Raw genomic sequence first — 17,575 nt, 5'->3', positions numbered from 1 at the left:
TGTCCCTATTGTTGGTGACGGTGCATGTTTGTTTTGTGCTCTCTCTTATTCAATGTACGGAACACAAGATAGAGCGATTGAGGTGCGTTAAGAAATTGTCAGATATGTGGTTAATGACTGGAGCAAGTTTTCAATTATGACCCACCACAGGAATGGTGATAACTACGTAACACCTGACGAATATTTTGCTGATATGATGGAAAATGCTACTTATGGTGGATTTTGTGAGTTAATAGAAGCAGGATTGATATTCCCATTTGAGTTTGCAGTTTATAGAAACGGTCTCATATACAGGGTGTCCCTGGACTTCCTCTTTTCCTCTCGGGAATGTATAAATGGGGTCAAAATATCACCAGTACTTCATATAACTTTTTTCCCTAAAAGTCTTTGTAACCAAGTTACGGGCCCTCGAAGTTACAAAATGAAAAATGTATTTCTTTGATAACTTTTCAAGTGAATATTCAAAATCATCCAAATTTGGTAATTGACTGAACAAATGAATTCCGTCGATGAGCTTTCATGCAGGAGTCAGTTGTTTTGCTACAAAGTCAGGAACGGACTACTCCCGATGGTCCACACCCCAAAACTTTGAAATGACAGATATTTTTCAATATTTTTCAACAAAATAAGGTTACTTGGACAATTTTATGAATAAAAGTACTCGTGTGGAGAGTCGATCGGACGGAGCAACGAGTTGATAAAAATGTAGTTTCACTCGACGACATCAAACCCGCTCGTCCACCATTATTTGAAATGAATAATTATCAAAGCAGAAATAATAATGATAACGTTAATTCAACAACATTTATAACAGGAATAATACAAAGTATGCTAAAATGTAGTCGTAAACAAAAAGTACAGTACCTATATGGAAGTTTAAGTCACAATTGTGATAGCAGATATTTTTTCAAAAGAAATATCAAGTTCTGTAGATTCGTGGTGTTTTTAAACTAACAAGCTACTCTACTATGAAATATCGAATTCATTCCATATTTTGTATGTACATAATACGTGTGGAATAATCACGTTTCGTGTTGATCAGTTATCTGAATCTCATGAAACTCAACATTCGAATGTTTCAAATTCTTCTTCACAGCTAAACTGTTGAGGAGTTTCACGGATAATTATAATTTTATGGGAGAAATTCTTTAACACGAATCTAAATTTAGCTGAAAAAACGCACATCGGAAAAAATATTTACTATACTAATAAAAAGCAAACGAATGAACTACAAAAACGGCTGCACATGATCAGGTGAAAAATATCCAGGGAATAATTATGTTCCATTTCTTTCACAGATGTTGACAAAAAAACCTTTTAGAAAGTTTTGATAAAAAATGAGAAACGAATGCGATTTTGTTTTGTTGAGTGGTGCGTTGTCATATGACTATCATTGTATTGTCAATATTCTATAGGATATTTTGAATTTTTTTGATATGGCCGAACAGTTTACATTCAATGAATATGCAGATATGCATGTATTTTATGGACGAGCATTTTGTAATGCTGCAGAAGCTCGTCGTCTGTATTCCGAGCATTTTCCCAATCGAACGGTACCGTCAAGAGAAACATTCGAGCTTGTCGATCGCAGCTTGAGGGAGACAGGTATGACACGTTGTTTTATTTCGATATTATTGTAGGTACAGTTTTGCCAAAACGAGGTGGTGAGGGCGCTCCTAGGACTGTACGTACCGTTGTATTGGAGGAAAATATTTTGGAAGCCGTCGCTGATGATCCTTCAATGAGCATCAGAAATCTATCAGAACAGTTCCATACATCCAAGTCCACTATTCATAGAATAATTAGGGAACAACTGCTCCACTCATTTCACATCCAGAAGGTACATGCCATGACACCTCAAGATTTTCCAGCACGACTGGAATATGCCAATTGGTTCATGGATAGGCAAAGAGAGGGTATGACTTTTATTAATCGAGTTTTATTCACTGATGAAGCAGGTTTCAGTAGAGATGGAGTTATCAACTCTCATAATCTCCATATATGGGCCGAAGGAAATCCCCATGGGATATTGCAAACCAAACACCAACGGAAATTTAACGTGAATGTTTGAGCTGGTATCATAGGAAACCATCTTATAGGACCATTCGTTCTACAGGACCGATTGAATGGAGAACGTTATTTGGAGTTCATTCAGAACGATTTGAATGGACTTTTGGAACATGTTCCATTGCAAACCCGAAGAGATATGTGGTTTATGCATGATGGCGCTCCTCCTCATTTCAGTTTGATTGTGCGTGACCATCTAAACCATATTTTCCACAATGGATGGATTGGTAGTAGAGGTGGGCCATATTCATGGCCATCGCGGTCTCCGGATTTAAATCCATTGGATTTCTTTCTGTGGGGGCATCTAAAAAGCCTTGTTTACGCTACACCTATTCACACAAGAGATGCATTGTTGGATAGAATAACATTACATTGTGAAGCCATACGAAACGACCCTGGAATGCTATTTCAAGTACAGAGAGGGTGTCTTCGCAGACTAAGAAAATGTATAGAGAGAGAAGGTGGTCATATCGAGCAGTTTCTGTAGCGGATTTTTCATTTCTGTTTGCTCTTGAGGCTCTTGAGTTTCGTTAGTTAAACGTGTTTGCATTATAAAAATTCGTTATGAACATTTTACCTATCATTTCCATTTTCCTTAAAAACTAATATTTTCGAATAATGGTAGACATCTCAGGATAAATGTTGTTGAATTAACGTTATCATTATTATTTCTGCTTTGATAATTATTCATTTCAAATAATGGTGGACGAGCGGGTTTGATGTCGTCGAGTGAAACTACATTTTTATCAAGACTCGTTGCTCCGATCGACTTTCCACACGAGTACATTTATTCATAAAATTGTCCAAGTAACCTTAATTTGTTGAAAAATATTGAAAAATATCTGTCATTTCAAAGTTTTGGGGTGTGGACCATCGGGGGTAGTCCGTTCCTGACTTTGTAGCAAAACAACTGACTCCTGCATGAAAGCTCATCGAAAGAATTCATTTGTTTAGTCAATTACCAAAATTTGGATGATTTTGAATATTCACTTGAAAAGTTATCAAAGAAAAACATTTTTCATTTCGTAACTTCGAGGGCCCGTTACTTGGTAACGAAGGATTTTAGGAAAAAAAGTTATATGAAGTACTGGTGATATTTTGACCCCATCTATACATTACCGAGAGGAAAAGAAGAAGTCCAGGGACACCCTGTATACGGAATCTGAATCTAACGACAATCAGGTAAGACGATTACGATTCAACAAAGATTTGTCCAGTAGGCATTTTGATGCCTATTTTCCCATAGCAGCACAGAAAATTACTCGGCGTCGTATGGAGGTAGCTGTAGAAGAACATGATTTTGGAATCGATACACCTTCGCAACTTAAAGTTGATAAAGGTTGTCAGGAGGTACCTGTTTCAGAGCGTAAACATTCACCTATTGTATCTTCAATAAATTATGATGAAAATTTGATAAGAAGTTTGTTGTCTCAATCTGAGTCTGCGACATTAGTAGGAAAAGAAGAAAAAACAAACGTAGGGCAAGGTTTACTAATTACACACGAAGAAATCAAATAAAAAAGCACAAAAAAATACGGACAGACTCTAACTGAATCCCACCGTGAAGTTATGTCTGAATGTAAGAAAAAAAAACCCTGATGTACAGGGGCAAGCTGTCGCCACCTACCAGGCTACACACCCTGAAAAACACAGGCAACACAGGCAATCTGTCGCCACCTACCAGGCTGCAACCCCTGAAAATCATAGGCAATCTGCTGCACTATATCAGGCCTGGAATAACGATGTGCATAGAGTGATTCAGTCACGGTTTAGAGAAAATAAAATTCAGCGTGTATGGAGAAGAAAGTTGCTCTCGGGTTTGGCGTATGACCCAGATATATTGCTTATGGAACTGACAGCAGTGTAGTCTTAGGTTCTATGACGTACAAGTGTCTGTGGTGTAACGCCTTGAAGTGGAAAGATGAGTCACCTGGCATGTGTTGTAGCGACGGTAAAGTACAACTTGAGCCGTTTTAAACAACCACCTGAACCACTTTACAGTCTGGTTGATGATTTACACCCAAATCATGTACACTTCAAGGATAATATCCGAAAATATAATGCCTGTTTTCAAATGACCTCTTTTGGTGGAAAACAAATGAAAGAAGACGGTTTTTCACCAACTTTGGAAGTTCAACAAGTCTATCGTTCAATTGGAAGTATATTACCGGAACCTGGGCAGGATGCACAGTTTGTGCAAATTCATTTCGTCGGTGAAGATGATAGAGAAGATGATGTCCTAAATTTCCTGACTTGAGACCAAATTTAATCAAACAATTGCAGCTTATGTTACATAAGGTGTACAGCCATTGATAAAATATCGCCTTCAGAGTCATTCAAGGTCGTAATACATGCAGATAAAAAACCACAAAGAGAACACAGAGGCAGATTTAATGCACCAACGACAAATTAAGTGGCTGTTTGTTGTATTAGAAGATCAGCAATTTGACCAAAGATACATCATCCTTGAGAGCCGAAGTAACTCACTTCAGCGTATCAGTGAGATCCATCGAGCTCATGACACGCTGCAGTACCCGTTGACGTTTTGCTGGAGGCATGATGGCTATTCAATCAACATACCACAATGCGATCCCACAACTAAGTTGCCCTTGAAAAAAACAGTCTCTGCTGTAAGTTTTTATTCATACAGAATGATGATCAGAGAAGAAGAAGATAACTTATTGGTTCATTATCGTGCTCTTTTTAGTCAATATTTGGTAGATGAATACTCAAAAATAGAAACTGAAAGACTAAACTACATTGAAAACAATCAAGCCAAATTGCGCGCTGATAATTATATTCATTCATGAGATGCAATCGGACGGCAAGATACTGAAGCAAATCAGCTGGGAAAAATAATAGTACTTCTATCATCTTTTACTGATGGACCAAGATACATGCACGAAAAAAGCAAGAGGCCATGACCTATGTTAGATGTTGCGGTCGTCCCGACCTCTTTATTACTTTTACATGTAACCCACGCTGGAGTGACATAAATGAGCACTTACTTTCTGGACAAAAATATCATGATCGATACGATATTTTTTTGCGTGTCTTTCGATTAAAGGTAAAAAAGGTCATGGATTTGTTGATAAAAGAGAAAATATTCGGTGAAGTGAGATGCTATATGTATTCGACGGAATGGCAAAAGCGAGATCTTCCGCATATTAATATACTTTTATGGCTTCAAAATCGCATTAGTCCGGATCAAATTGACAATATTAAATATTTCAAATGAGAACAAAAAGTGAAGCCGGAGTGGAATATATCGAAATGAAAGTAAGCAGAACCTTCTCTACTCTTCGAAGCTTCAACTTATATGAATAAGAGTAGTAATTTCCACAGTTTCATTAAAATTTTGCAATGGAAATAGTAGACTATTTTACCAATCAATTGTCACAAAATTAGTAACTACAATGCAATCATAATATTTCAAAAACAAAAGTTAATGATTATTTGGAATTGCTTACCTGGAAGATATGACTTTTATATTTTTTCATCGATTGAAAAAAAAAGAGTCCTAAAGTTTTAGCGTTGATGTTTTCTGAAAAAAATGATCATGAAAAATTAGAAAATTATGGAAAGAAAGTTTTTGTGAACGAGGCTTTATGAAATTGAAAGGACAAATGGTTGTAATTCATTGACTTTAACAAGTCGAGAGTGAAAAGTTGCAATCAACACCAAGACCATAATGATCCGCCTCATTCTCTGGCTGATACTGAAACCATTGTGGAAAATGAGAAGTGTCAAATCCGTTGTGGTTGTTTATCTTCCACCAGCATTCAGATGGAAGGGAATACACCTTGTCAGTTCTCTTCTAAATTAGATTAGATTGTCGGGGAGCTACCCCATGGCCTGATTCACTGCGACCTTTTGGCTCTACTGTGATGTTCCTTGGTTGTTAGAGCTCATAGTCTGGCTTGAAGTCTTTGATGAGACTCCATAGCCTTGAAACTAACCCCTTCATATAGCTGGCAGCCTCTGGTTTTTCTTCCCCACATCTTGCGTGTCTCAGCCTTGCTATCGCTTCGCATTTACAGAGCACATGCAGTGCGGTTTCTTTCTCTCCTTGACAGAACTTGCATTGGGTTTCTTCTGTCAGACCCATGTTGCTCATATGTTTCCTGAGCCGGCTATGCCTCGTTAGTAGACCTACCACTACCCTTACAACCTTTCGATTGTGGTTTAGCAGGTCCTCCGTGAATCTGGGCGATTGTTCCTTCATGAACTCTCACGCCTGGGAGCTTATTCCACCAATTTATCGATTTGGCTTGCACCCATGAGTTCATGGATGTCTTTATACATGCTTTCGCTACCCATCAGAAGGGCTCTGGGCACATCATAGCCTTGGATACGCCTTTACGGGCTACTCGAACTGCAGTTTGAGTAGAGCCTAGATGAAACTATATATATAGCGTGACTCACGGTCGATGGTAGGTTAGACGTTTCTGGAAAACGCAAAGCATGATTTTTCTGATAATTCCACCTCTCACATTTCATTACCTGTTCTATCGATCTAAAATATTTCCAGCATTGCGGCGTTGCCACTTTTATCAAAAAGTTCTAGCAATTATATTTTTTTAAATGGATCACCCCGTATATTAATACATTTTTGGAATCGTTCTAGCATTTGAATACTTTTTTGTTGATAATGTCCTATACCTATCTCTATCTGTTTTCGAGATAAAAAATAAATTGTGCTGAATATGGTCCAAAATATAGCCTTGATTGAAATTAAGTACATCAGTACTCTAAATTCATAAATCAAAAGATGGTGAAAAATGCTTCAAGATGATATACATGTCCCTATACCTGAATCGTCAAGTTTTCTTAATGAAGCCGTTTTTGTGGAAAAATAGTTATTCACTTTTTACCTACAAGTGTTGAAAGTGGCATATAATTTTGTGAGTGGGGATTATTGCAAAACGAGCCTCAGCAACTGGAGCAAACTCACGAGCAAAATAAAATCACTTTTAACAAATGTATGATACAAATTTTTTTTCTATAACGTTACTGCTGATAATAAAAAAAAATATAGGGTCCATGGGATTTGAACACACGATCTTTGGATTACAAACAACTACCTACGTTATTTTAAGGAGGATTATTGGTTAGTCATGAAGGACTTTCTACAGTTGGACTGAATACTACTTCGTCATCGTCAGTAACTTCACAGGGATTTAATATTACCAATAGCACGAACTGCATGTGTGAACTTTTCTAAATGATTTTTTTTGGTAGGTGTTCTGATTGAAGTGTTTCTATCAAAGAAATTTTCAATAACAGTTGTACAAAAATAATTTTTAAAGAATTTGATTTCTAGGTAGCCGTGGAAATATCAAACTTATGACAGTTTGGTGACTTTTATAAGTAATTGATAAATGGTTATTGACGGTGTTTCAAAAAATCACCAAAAATGAATGCAAATATTGATTATTCAAACGAAGTTCTTATGAAATTATTCATTATACACGGACAGTGTGATCAAATCATTGCCAAAACTTGTAGAAAATTCAACCAAATGTATCCTGAATTAACACCAATGAACGAAAGGAAGTTTGTAAAATTACAAAATAATTTCCTTAACTATGGCTCCATGTCAAAAGCGCCTTCAACATTACCAAAACCTGTTACTTCAAATGAGGACAATACTGTTAACGTTTTGGCATATTTTTATGCATATCCAGAAGCTTCCAGTTTGCAGTTGTACTGAAACATGTATCACATGTTTCAGTACAACGAATTGAATTGAATTGAGAAATCACGGAATGCATCCGTATAAATTTACCAAAGTTCAAGCTCTAAAAGCAGAAGACTTCGAATGTAGAATGCATTTTTGTGAATCCCTTTTGATTCATACACAGGAAAATGGGAATTTTTGTCAAAAATAATTTGGAGCGACGAATCAAAATTTACGAGGGATGGTATTTTCAATAGAAGAAATACACATTTTTGGGCTGATCATAATCCTCATGTTACAAAATAAATGAGTTTTCAAGAAAAATTTGACCTGAATATTCTCTGTATTCTGAAGAACAATAAAACTAGCTTTTTTATTTATGAAGAAACACTGAATGCAGAGAGATATCTCCAAATATTAAGGACGACTGTAACCGATTTTCTTGAAAATTTGCCTTTAGAGGAATATAGAAATTCGTGGTTTCAACTGGACGGAGCGTTAGCTCATTCCACCCAGGAAGTTTCCAGGAAACTTGACGAACTCTTCGACGATCGTTGGTTTAGGCGTTTAGGGCCGTGGTATTGGCAACCGAGATCACCCGATCTCACGCCACTTGACTTTTTCATGAGGTGTTTCAAAAGAAAGGATATACAGTATTCCATCTGGATCCCCAGGAAATTGAAAAAGCAATCCCAAGTCGCGTACAAAAAAAAATTTCAAAGAGTTCAGAATGTAATGGACAACATTTTCAGCATTTATTGTGAAAATGTGATATTTTTTTACAATTTTGATATTTTGAATCATCCTATTCTGTTATTGTCTGTACTTTCACATGTTTTAGCCCACAAAATCTTACTTTTTACCTAGAAATGACTGATTTTTGGTACAGTTGTTCCTTGTAAACTTCAGCCATAGTTAAGGAAATTATTTTGTAACCTTACAAACTTCCTCTCGCTCAGTGGTGTTGATTCAGGATACATTTGGTTGAATTTTTTACACGTTCTGACAATGATTTGATCACTTTGTTCATGTGTATAATAAATAATTTCATAAGAACTTCGTTTGAATAATCGATATTTGCATTCATTTTGAAGATGATTCGAAACATCGTCGACAACTCTTTGTAAATTACTTATAAAAGTAACCGAACTGCTATAAGCTTGATAATTCCACTGCTACCTAAATCCAAATTCTAAAAAAAAAAATAATGTTTCTAGAAGAAGCGAAAACTTGACGATTTAGGTATAGGGACATGATATATCATTTTGAAGCATTTTTCACCATCTTTCAATTTACCGAGTAATATATAGGGGGTTTCATTTGAAAAAATGAACATTTGACTACTTTTATGCACAATGGAAATTATAGTAATTTTAGCACGCCCTGTATGATATGGAGTCGATTTCTTGGTGTTATTCGAATACTTCGAGTTTGTCCAAACTATCATCAAAATATCAACTTTTCATGAATTGAGAGTACTGATGTATTTAATTTCAATTAAGGCTATGTTTTGGACCATATTTAGCACAATTTATTTTTTATCTCGAAAACAGATAGAGATAGGTATAGGACATTATCAATAAACATGTATTGAAATACTAGAGCAATTCCAAGAATGTATCAATATAAGGGGTGTTCCATTTAAAAAAATATAATTGCTAGGTGAAAGGTGAAATTTTCAGAAAAATCATATATATATATATATATATATATATATATATATATATATATATATATATATATATATATATATATATATATACAGCGTGACTCACGGTCGATGGTAGGTTAGACGTTTCTGGAAAACGCAAAGCATGATTTTTCTGAAAATTTCACCTTTCACCTAGCAATTATATTTTTTTAAATGGAACACCCCTTATATTGATACATTCTTGGAATTGCTCTAGTATTTTAATACATGTTTATTGATAATGTCCTATACCTATCTCTATCTGTTTTCGAGATAAAAAATAAATTGTGCTAAATATGGTCCAAAACATAGCCTTAATTGAAATTAAATACATCAGTACTCTCAATTCATGAAAAGTTGATATTTTGATGATAGTTTGGACAAACTCGAAGTATTCGAATAACACCAAGAAATCGACTCCATATCATACAGGGCGTGCTAAAATTACTATAATTTCCATTGTGCATAAAAGTAGTCAAATGTTCATTTTTTCAAATGAAACCCCCTATATATTACTCGGTAAATTGAAAGATGGTGAAAAATGCTTCAAAATGATATATCATGTCCCTATACCTAAATCGTCAAGTTTTCGCTTCTTCTAGAAACATTATTTTTTTTTTAGAATTTGGATTTAGGTAGCAGTGGAATTATCAAGCTTATAGCAGTTCGGTTACTTTTATAAGTAATTTACAAAGAGTTGTCGACGATGTTTCGAATCATCTTCAAAATGAATGCAAATATCGATTATTCAAACGAAGTTCTTATGAAATTATTTATTATACACATGAACAAAGTGATCAAATCATTGTCAGAACGTGTAAAAAATTCAACCAAATGTATCCTGAATCAACACCACTGAGCGAGAGGAAGTTTGTAAGGTTACAAAATAATTTCCTTAACTATGGCTGAAGTTTACAAGGAACAACTGTACCAAAAATCAGTCATTTCTAGGTAAAAAGTAAGATTTTGTGGGCTAAAACATGTGAAAGTACAGACAATAACAGAATAGGATGATTCAAAATATCAAAATTGTAAAAAAATATCACATTTTCACAATAAATGCTGAAAATGTTGTCCATTACATTCTGAACTCTTTGAAATTTTTTTTTGTACGCGACTTGGGATTGCTTTTTCAATTTCCTGGGGATCCAGATGGAATACTGTATATCCTTTCTTTTGAAACACCTCATGAAAAAGTCAAGTGGCGTGAGATCGGGTGATCTCGGTTGCCAATACCACGGCCCTAAACGCCTAAACCAACGATCGTCGAAGAGTTCGTCAAGTTTCCTGGAAACTTCCTGGGTGGAATGAGCTGGCGCTCCGTCCAGTTGAAACCACGAATTCCTATATTCCTCTAAAGGCAAATTTTCAAAAAAATCGGTTACAGTCGTCCTTAATATTTGGAGATATCTCTCTGCATTCAGTGTTTCTTCATAAATAAAAAAGCTAATTTTATTTTTCTTCAGAATACAGAAAACATTCAGGTCAAATTTTTCTTGAAAACCCATTACTTTTGTTACATAAGGATTATGATCAGCCCAAATCTGCGCTCGCAGATAATTAATAGAAGATATAAAGCTTCAAATCCTCTTTGTAGAATTTATTACTGAAATACTCAAAATAAAGGAAAATTAGTTGCATCAATCAAAATATATATATATATATATATATATATATATATATATATATATATATATATATATATATATATATATATATATATATATATATATATATATATATATATATATATATGTTTATCGAAAAGGATACGAGCTGTCGTAAAGTAATATTCATACTATATTATTCTATATCAGTATTTTTGTTCCTGAAGTGATTTTGAACCTTGCTTGCTTCACATTGAAATTTCATACATATATTTATTTGAAATACTCAAGTCTTACTGTTTGTTAACAAATTTCAATTCATAAACACAAACATTCTACGCAATTCTTACCATCAGATTGTGTGTTCTCGTCCATTTTTCCATTCAGTTTTTAAAATCACTCGGTTACCAAAAAACATATGTCTGAACACTTGATTCTCTTATTGAATTATAAATGAAAAACACTTCAACTGATTTTCATAGTCTTATAATATCAATGAAAATGCTCTCAGTTCATTGTTCCTTCATATCAGTTCATCTTGGAAGTCACTTCATTTTATATATTATATCTGAAAACACATGTTGCTATTCTTTTGTTATTTGAACACACTGACGACTGAGAAGTCATTGTTGTTAACACTAAGTTTATTAATATCCAGAAATTGCATATAAACCAAGATATAAATAGTAAACAGAAAATAATCATCTAGAGACCATAATTTTGACCTAGATTCAACTTGACGTGATGACATTTAACTACTGAAATTTTCCGGAGGATATTTATTTATAAATCATTTGCGTAACCAACATTTTGAGGTGTGATAGATTGTACTATGATCTTATATTGAATTGTTATTATAAAATATTAGTAGTTCTGAAAAAAGGGAGTTTTGTTCATTTCAATTCCATAGCTTTTATTTCACTGACAATGTCAGTGAAATAAAAGCTATGTCTACTCCTAATCTAATAAATATGAGGAACTGGTTCGGACTAGTTTTTTCATACACACTCGTGATGAGGATACGAAATGAAAGAGTTTAGTGAAAAGTATACATAAAATACCATCAAATTATTTCAAATTCAATATGATGGATGGTCCAAGATGGCATTCCAGTTTAAGAAGCATGACCATGCATGAGTATTGAATGAAAAAGTTCGCTGCAAAGAATATGAACAATGATATGGAATCATTATGAACCCAATATGGCGAATCGCCTCAGATGATACCACTGAAAAATCAAAATGGCGAAAAACAAGAAAGCTGCTATAAACATTTTGAGGAGTTAGGTATGTTTCGAAAAAGATTAAGAATAGTTTGATGATGTTTGAACAAATGTTGTAAAGACAAATCAAGTAACAATTATTCGTTCAATGAAATGAGAAGACTTATAAACATGTATATTGATACTTACATCTTATATTGGTATTTAAGACGATCAATCCAACATAATTGTCAAATTAGTCGGGCCAAACATAATCCATCGATAGGCTTCGATTCAAACCGGCACCAAGTCTTTGGGATTTACGCTGCTTGATATCGCGATCACGTCGGTGTCATCAATATTATTCTTTCAGAAGAATTGATCAACTCAAGCCAGTAAATCCAATTTTAGTCAAGAAGAAACTTTATTGACGCTTTTTACTACTTTTCAATCTTCAACTGACAAACCTTGTTTACAAAACAAATGAACAAAAAATAAATATACAGAATGATAAATAATGAGTGAATATCCACAAATCCCTTTTTTCTAAGATTGAAATTTGTTTGCCAACCAATTCGAAGTTGAATACACAGGGTGTCATGTGTATTCAACTCACTTGACACCACTGAGATATTTGGTATCAATTAACAAAATGATAATTTCCATCTCAAAGCCATTCCACTAGCCGTATTTACTTTGTGAATAAAAATTTGTCTGCTATAATGATAACACTGAAGCCGTTCTTGTACAGAATAGAAAATACTGAAGCGTCATAATAATGCGGTTGGAAAAAAATCTGTTCGATTCGATGAAACAGAATCATTATGAGTAATTAAGTTGCCTTGAATCTTTGTTGAAATACTATTTGTCAAATATTCTGAGGTATACCATGACAATTTCATAAATTATTGTAACTGTCAATTACTGTTCGAATATGTTTCGACATGCCGTTTTTCCATCAAGAAGAATGTGATATGTTAGAGTCCTACTTGGTTTTCCAGCAAAATAGCGTGAGAGCACTCCAACACTACATCAATTCGTTCCCCGATCGTGAATTACCTAATCGTCGTTTTTTCGCTGTACTTTATTGTCGATTCAGGAACAATGAAAAAGTTTATGTGAAAAAGAGAACTAAAAAACGTTTTGTTATTTCTGAAGATACATAAATTGACGTTTAAGCCTACTTTGAGGTTAATCCAAATAATTCCATCAGAGATTCATCTAGAGAAGTAGCTGTTCCACGGTCTGTTATTCAATGAATACTGATGGAATATAAGACCAGTGCAGTGTTAAGACCAGTGCAAACACTTGAACCTGGTGACCCTGAGAGACGATTGGGGTTTTGTCGTTGGTTTATGAATAATTGCAGCCGAAATTCAAACTTCTATAGAAATATTATATGTATAATAGAAATAATTTTCATTATTAGAGTAGACATATTCCATTTCTAGTCCATCCCCACAATCCGCAAAAAAGATTTAGTATTAATATTTAGTGTGGTCTGTTTAGAGGCAGAATTATTGGTCCATTTTTCTACCATGGTTCTTCGAACGGACCCCGTTACATTGATTTATCAACAAAAGTGTCGGAAGAGTTTTTCAATGATCTTGTGTGGAGGCTCGTCAGATGATCTATTTTCAGCAGGATGGAGCATCAGCCCACAGTTTCAGTGGCGTAAAAAAATGTTGCGAGACTGTTTTGGAAACAGATGGATTGTTACAAATGGTCGTGTTGAGTGGCCTCCTCGTTCACCAGAGACACCTCTCAATTTTTATTTTTGACGAATTATGAAAATTGAGACGTACAAAATAAAACATAAAAATGTAGATGAACTGAAAAGTTATATTGAAACTACGATTATTAGAATTGTTGGCCGAATTGTGTTTAAAGCAACACGTAGTGCCAAGAGAAGGGCCCAAATATGTGTTCACCAAGTAGGTGGTGTTTTTGAATATTTCCTCGATATTTCATAGCTCTTCATTCGCCAAAACAAAGAAATGTTTTGTAATAGTGAAAGAATATTTCTCAACATAAGTCGCTCATTTCCAACTTTAGGAAGAAAGGTGATATGAGCTTTTTCATTGAGAACGTTATTACGAATCTAAGTGTATGATAAAATATAGGGTATGAAAAATATCATTTTATGATAAATTTTGAAAGCGCCCCTGTCAATTTTTTTTGTTTTTGGCATGAACAAGGCCATTAAAATGCTACTAGTTTGCCCATTTGACCGAATTCGTAGCATCAATAATAACGAAGTTGGCAATGGTGCCGACTCAATTTGGAACACCCTGTATAGTTCACGATAAGGTTCAGTTTTTTATGCGAATCGAAAAGTTCAATTATTTCATAAAAAACGCTGAAATTGCTCTCGACGTACCATCCATACGCTTCATTATACGTCATTTTCCTATGAGTGACGCCGGATGATACAAATCTAATTCCCAAGTCAAAGGCTCTAACATTCCTGTTGATTGACTTCAGTATTGAACAAAAAGTTTTTTTCAATATTCATCACGTAACGAACCCTAGTCTGCAATCCATGTAATCCATCTACATTTTCTCATTGACAAGGTCCGATTGTCGAAACTTGATTGCAAACTCGAAGTTCATCTACAACACAATTGTTGAAAACAGTCAATTTTTATTATATTCCGATACAATAATCTCACCCTAAACATGAAACAGTCAGAAATATTCTCCATCTCTGACGGATCACTTTCATCGATCTTAGAAATCAATATTCCATTCAGAATTGACCAGACTACATGATCTAACTCTATATAGTCTCTACTATGTTTTCCTCCTTACGTAATTATGTCAACAAGAACTCGATGTTCAAGTTTGCAACATCATCCATCACCTCAAAGTTTGGACGTCATCAATATTAGGTATATTCGATTTTTCATTCGATTGAAACAAATGGTTCCACTCCTTATGATATGCAAAATCTTGATTATCATAACGTTGAAAATCTTTCGAACTTACCTTGTATAATATTACTACTTTCCGGGTTTAAAAGCCGTATAACATAAGTACGTTAAAATATTCAAGTGACGTATTCCTGAGACAATTTTAGGAAAAAAAGTCTATATGAACTTGTGTCCGAAAATGCTTTGTTTCGGAGATACGGAGTGTTGAAATTAAATTTTCCCTTTTTGAATATAACTCTGGCAAAAAATAAGTTCTTTGCACGTAATTCGGTACCCGGGGTTTTTTGACGTGGGAAATCATAATTTTGTATTAAATTTCATGTAACATTCAGAGGGCTCTGCGTACGCTGTCATTATTTAATTCAAATTGCCCTAAACTTTTTGACAGTAAACTTTTGGTACTTTTCATGAAAAAACCTAACTCCCACATCTTTTCCAAGTAAAAAAGGTACACCTCCTCAACAACGCTGGAGGTGATCGTTTTCGAGATATTTACAAATTTCTGTATCGATGCATATCACTTAGCTCGTAGGGCGCTAAGTGAAGTTGCTGACAACGTTACAAAAACTGAGTATGTGGTGAATCTCGTCAAAATGAATAACTTTTTCCTATAAAATGATCGACGGAGAATGATTCGTTTTCGAAATACAGATTGTTGATATTTTTTGACACATGGTAGGTTTTTGTCATATGTTTTTTGCAATTTCAGTTATTTTCATCAAACTTCATACGCAGTATACCCGTACAGACTTCTTCCAAACTGAGCATTATCGAACTGCTTATTCAATCCAAATTTTAAAAAATTGTCCCACCAGGCACCGTCACCCTATATAATTATATTCGATATGGCAATATTCTGATCGATTCCCAACTAACGTTGGTGTTGCGGCACTCCCCAAACTGACTGACTGACAGACTCAGTTTGAGGAGTGCCAGAAGATGACAGTACTACCAACTGTCGAAAGCGCTCGCAGATAATTAATAGAAGATATATAGCTTCAAATATATATATATATATATATATATATATATATATATATATATATATATATATATAATATATATATATATATATATATATATATATATATATATATATATATATATATATATATATATATATAGATATATAGTATGTTTAGTAAAGTGCAGTGTGTAGGGACGCGATCTGTCGTGACGGCAATCGGTGGATTCCCAATCGGCGTCAGAACGGTGGTGGGGTTATGACGCGTCATAAGACTCCACACTAGTATATTTCTAATCTGACGCGTTAACTAGCAAGAGAATAGTCGTTTTCATTTATTTGTGCACAAAATGTCGGACAAACTTATTGAACTTGTTAGAAAATACGGGTTTGCTTTTTCTAATATCATTATCTACCATACTCTACTCAAATTGATTTTTTGACATCCTGAAATATTGATGAAACCTTTCTTCATCACTAGTAATTATATTCGCTTCAATTACTTCTCAGATTATTTACTGGATATCACTATCCGAATCGGAGGAAAGCATTGTAGATGCTCGCATGCGCTTAATCCAAAGGCCACCACTGTATTGACTCAAAATAATGTCAGAGCGCGCCCCGACACGACAGAATAGTCTGCACACTCGCCGTCACGTCAGAGAACGTCACAACATACCCCAAAATAATAATGTAATTTCGGCTTTACAATCAACAACAATCAGTTTAGTTCATGCATCACCTAAAAGTGAGGTTAACTATTTTTGTATGAAACTATAAAATGAAAATGTATCTAAATTTAAGAGCCAATGTTAATTTAGTAGAATAGAAAATTTTCCTGAAAAAGAATTTGAAAATTTGTATACGTGAAAATTGATAGATGGTAACTAGGGGAACGAGATAGATTTTCATTTGTTTTATCAACAAAGGAAGTCTTCTTGAGGCACCGAAAGAGACGCCATGCTAAAATTTTCTCTCCGTAAAATTTGAATTATATAAAGTACATGAATTGAGAATTAAACTGAATACTAGTGAATACTGATTAGCAATAATAAAGTCAGTGAAAAAACGTACCTGTCCAGCCAAGTCGAGTAAGAAATTCACGAGTTCCAGCTTCACAGAAATATCACACCATACACACACCAGCGTTGGAGGAAAGTAAGGTATTTACTCAAACCATTTATAAACAATATATGCATATATTAATGAGAAGACCTACGAACTGAATAAGACAATAACAAGTACTTGTAATCAAATCCAGAACTTGGACTCTGTCGAATTACAGTGACCTGCAATTCATAAACTGACAATTACCACATTTGTTTGGTGTTTCTATATTGAATAGTTCGTTGTTTGGTGTAGATTTAGGACTTTCGTAGAATTAAGGAATTTTCTCTTTTGGCAATCAACATATTTATATATTTCTGAATCAA

General features: G+C 34.4%; 1 protein-coding gene across 1 annotated transcript in view; it reads right to left on the bottom strand.

Annotated features, from left to right (window-relative positions):
• LOC111516455 (uncharacterized) overlaps nt 1–12,713 on the bottom strand; it is a 15,711-nt gene extending 2,998 nt beyond the window's left edge. The window contains exons 1-3 of the mRNA XM_074171894.1: nt 12,456–12,713; nt 11,395–11,612; nt 5,538–5,611 (exon numbers count right to left, since the gene is read on the bottom strand). Coding sequence (XP_074027995.1) covers nt 5,538–5,611; nt 11,395–11,419 — 99 coding nt within the window. The 5' untranslated portion in view covers nt 11,420–11,612; nt 12,456–12,713. The remainder of the gene's footprint in view (nt 1–5,537; nt 5,612–11,394; nt 11,613–12,455) is intronic.
• Between the last annotated feature and the right edge of the window lie 4,862 nt (nt 12,714–17,575).

This window comes from Leptinotarsa decemlineata, unplaced genomic scaffold (genome assembly GCF_025532065.1).
Source record: "Leptinotarsa decemlineata unplaced genomic scaffold, Ldec_3_MD MMD2_tig00000035_RagTag_RagTag, whole genome shotgun sequence".
Lineage (NCBI taxonomy): Eukaryota > Metazoa > Arthropoda > Insecta > Coleoptera > Chrysomelidae > Leptinotarsa > Leptinotarsa decemlineata.
This window is presented reverse-complemented; position numbering and strand designations above follow the sequence as displayed.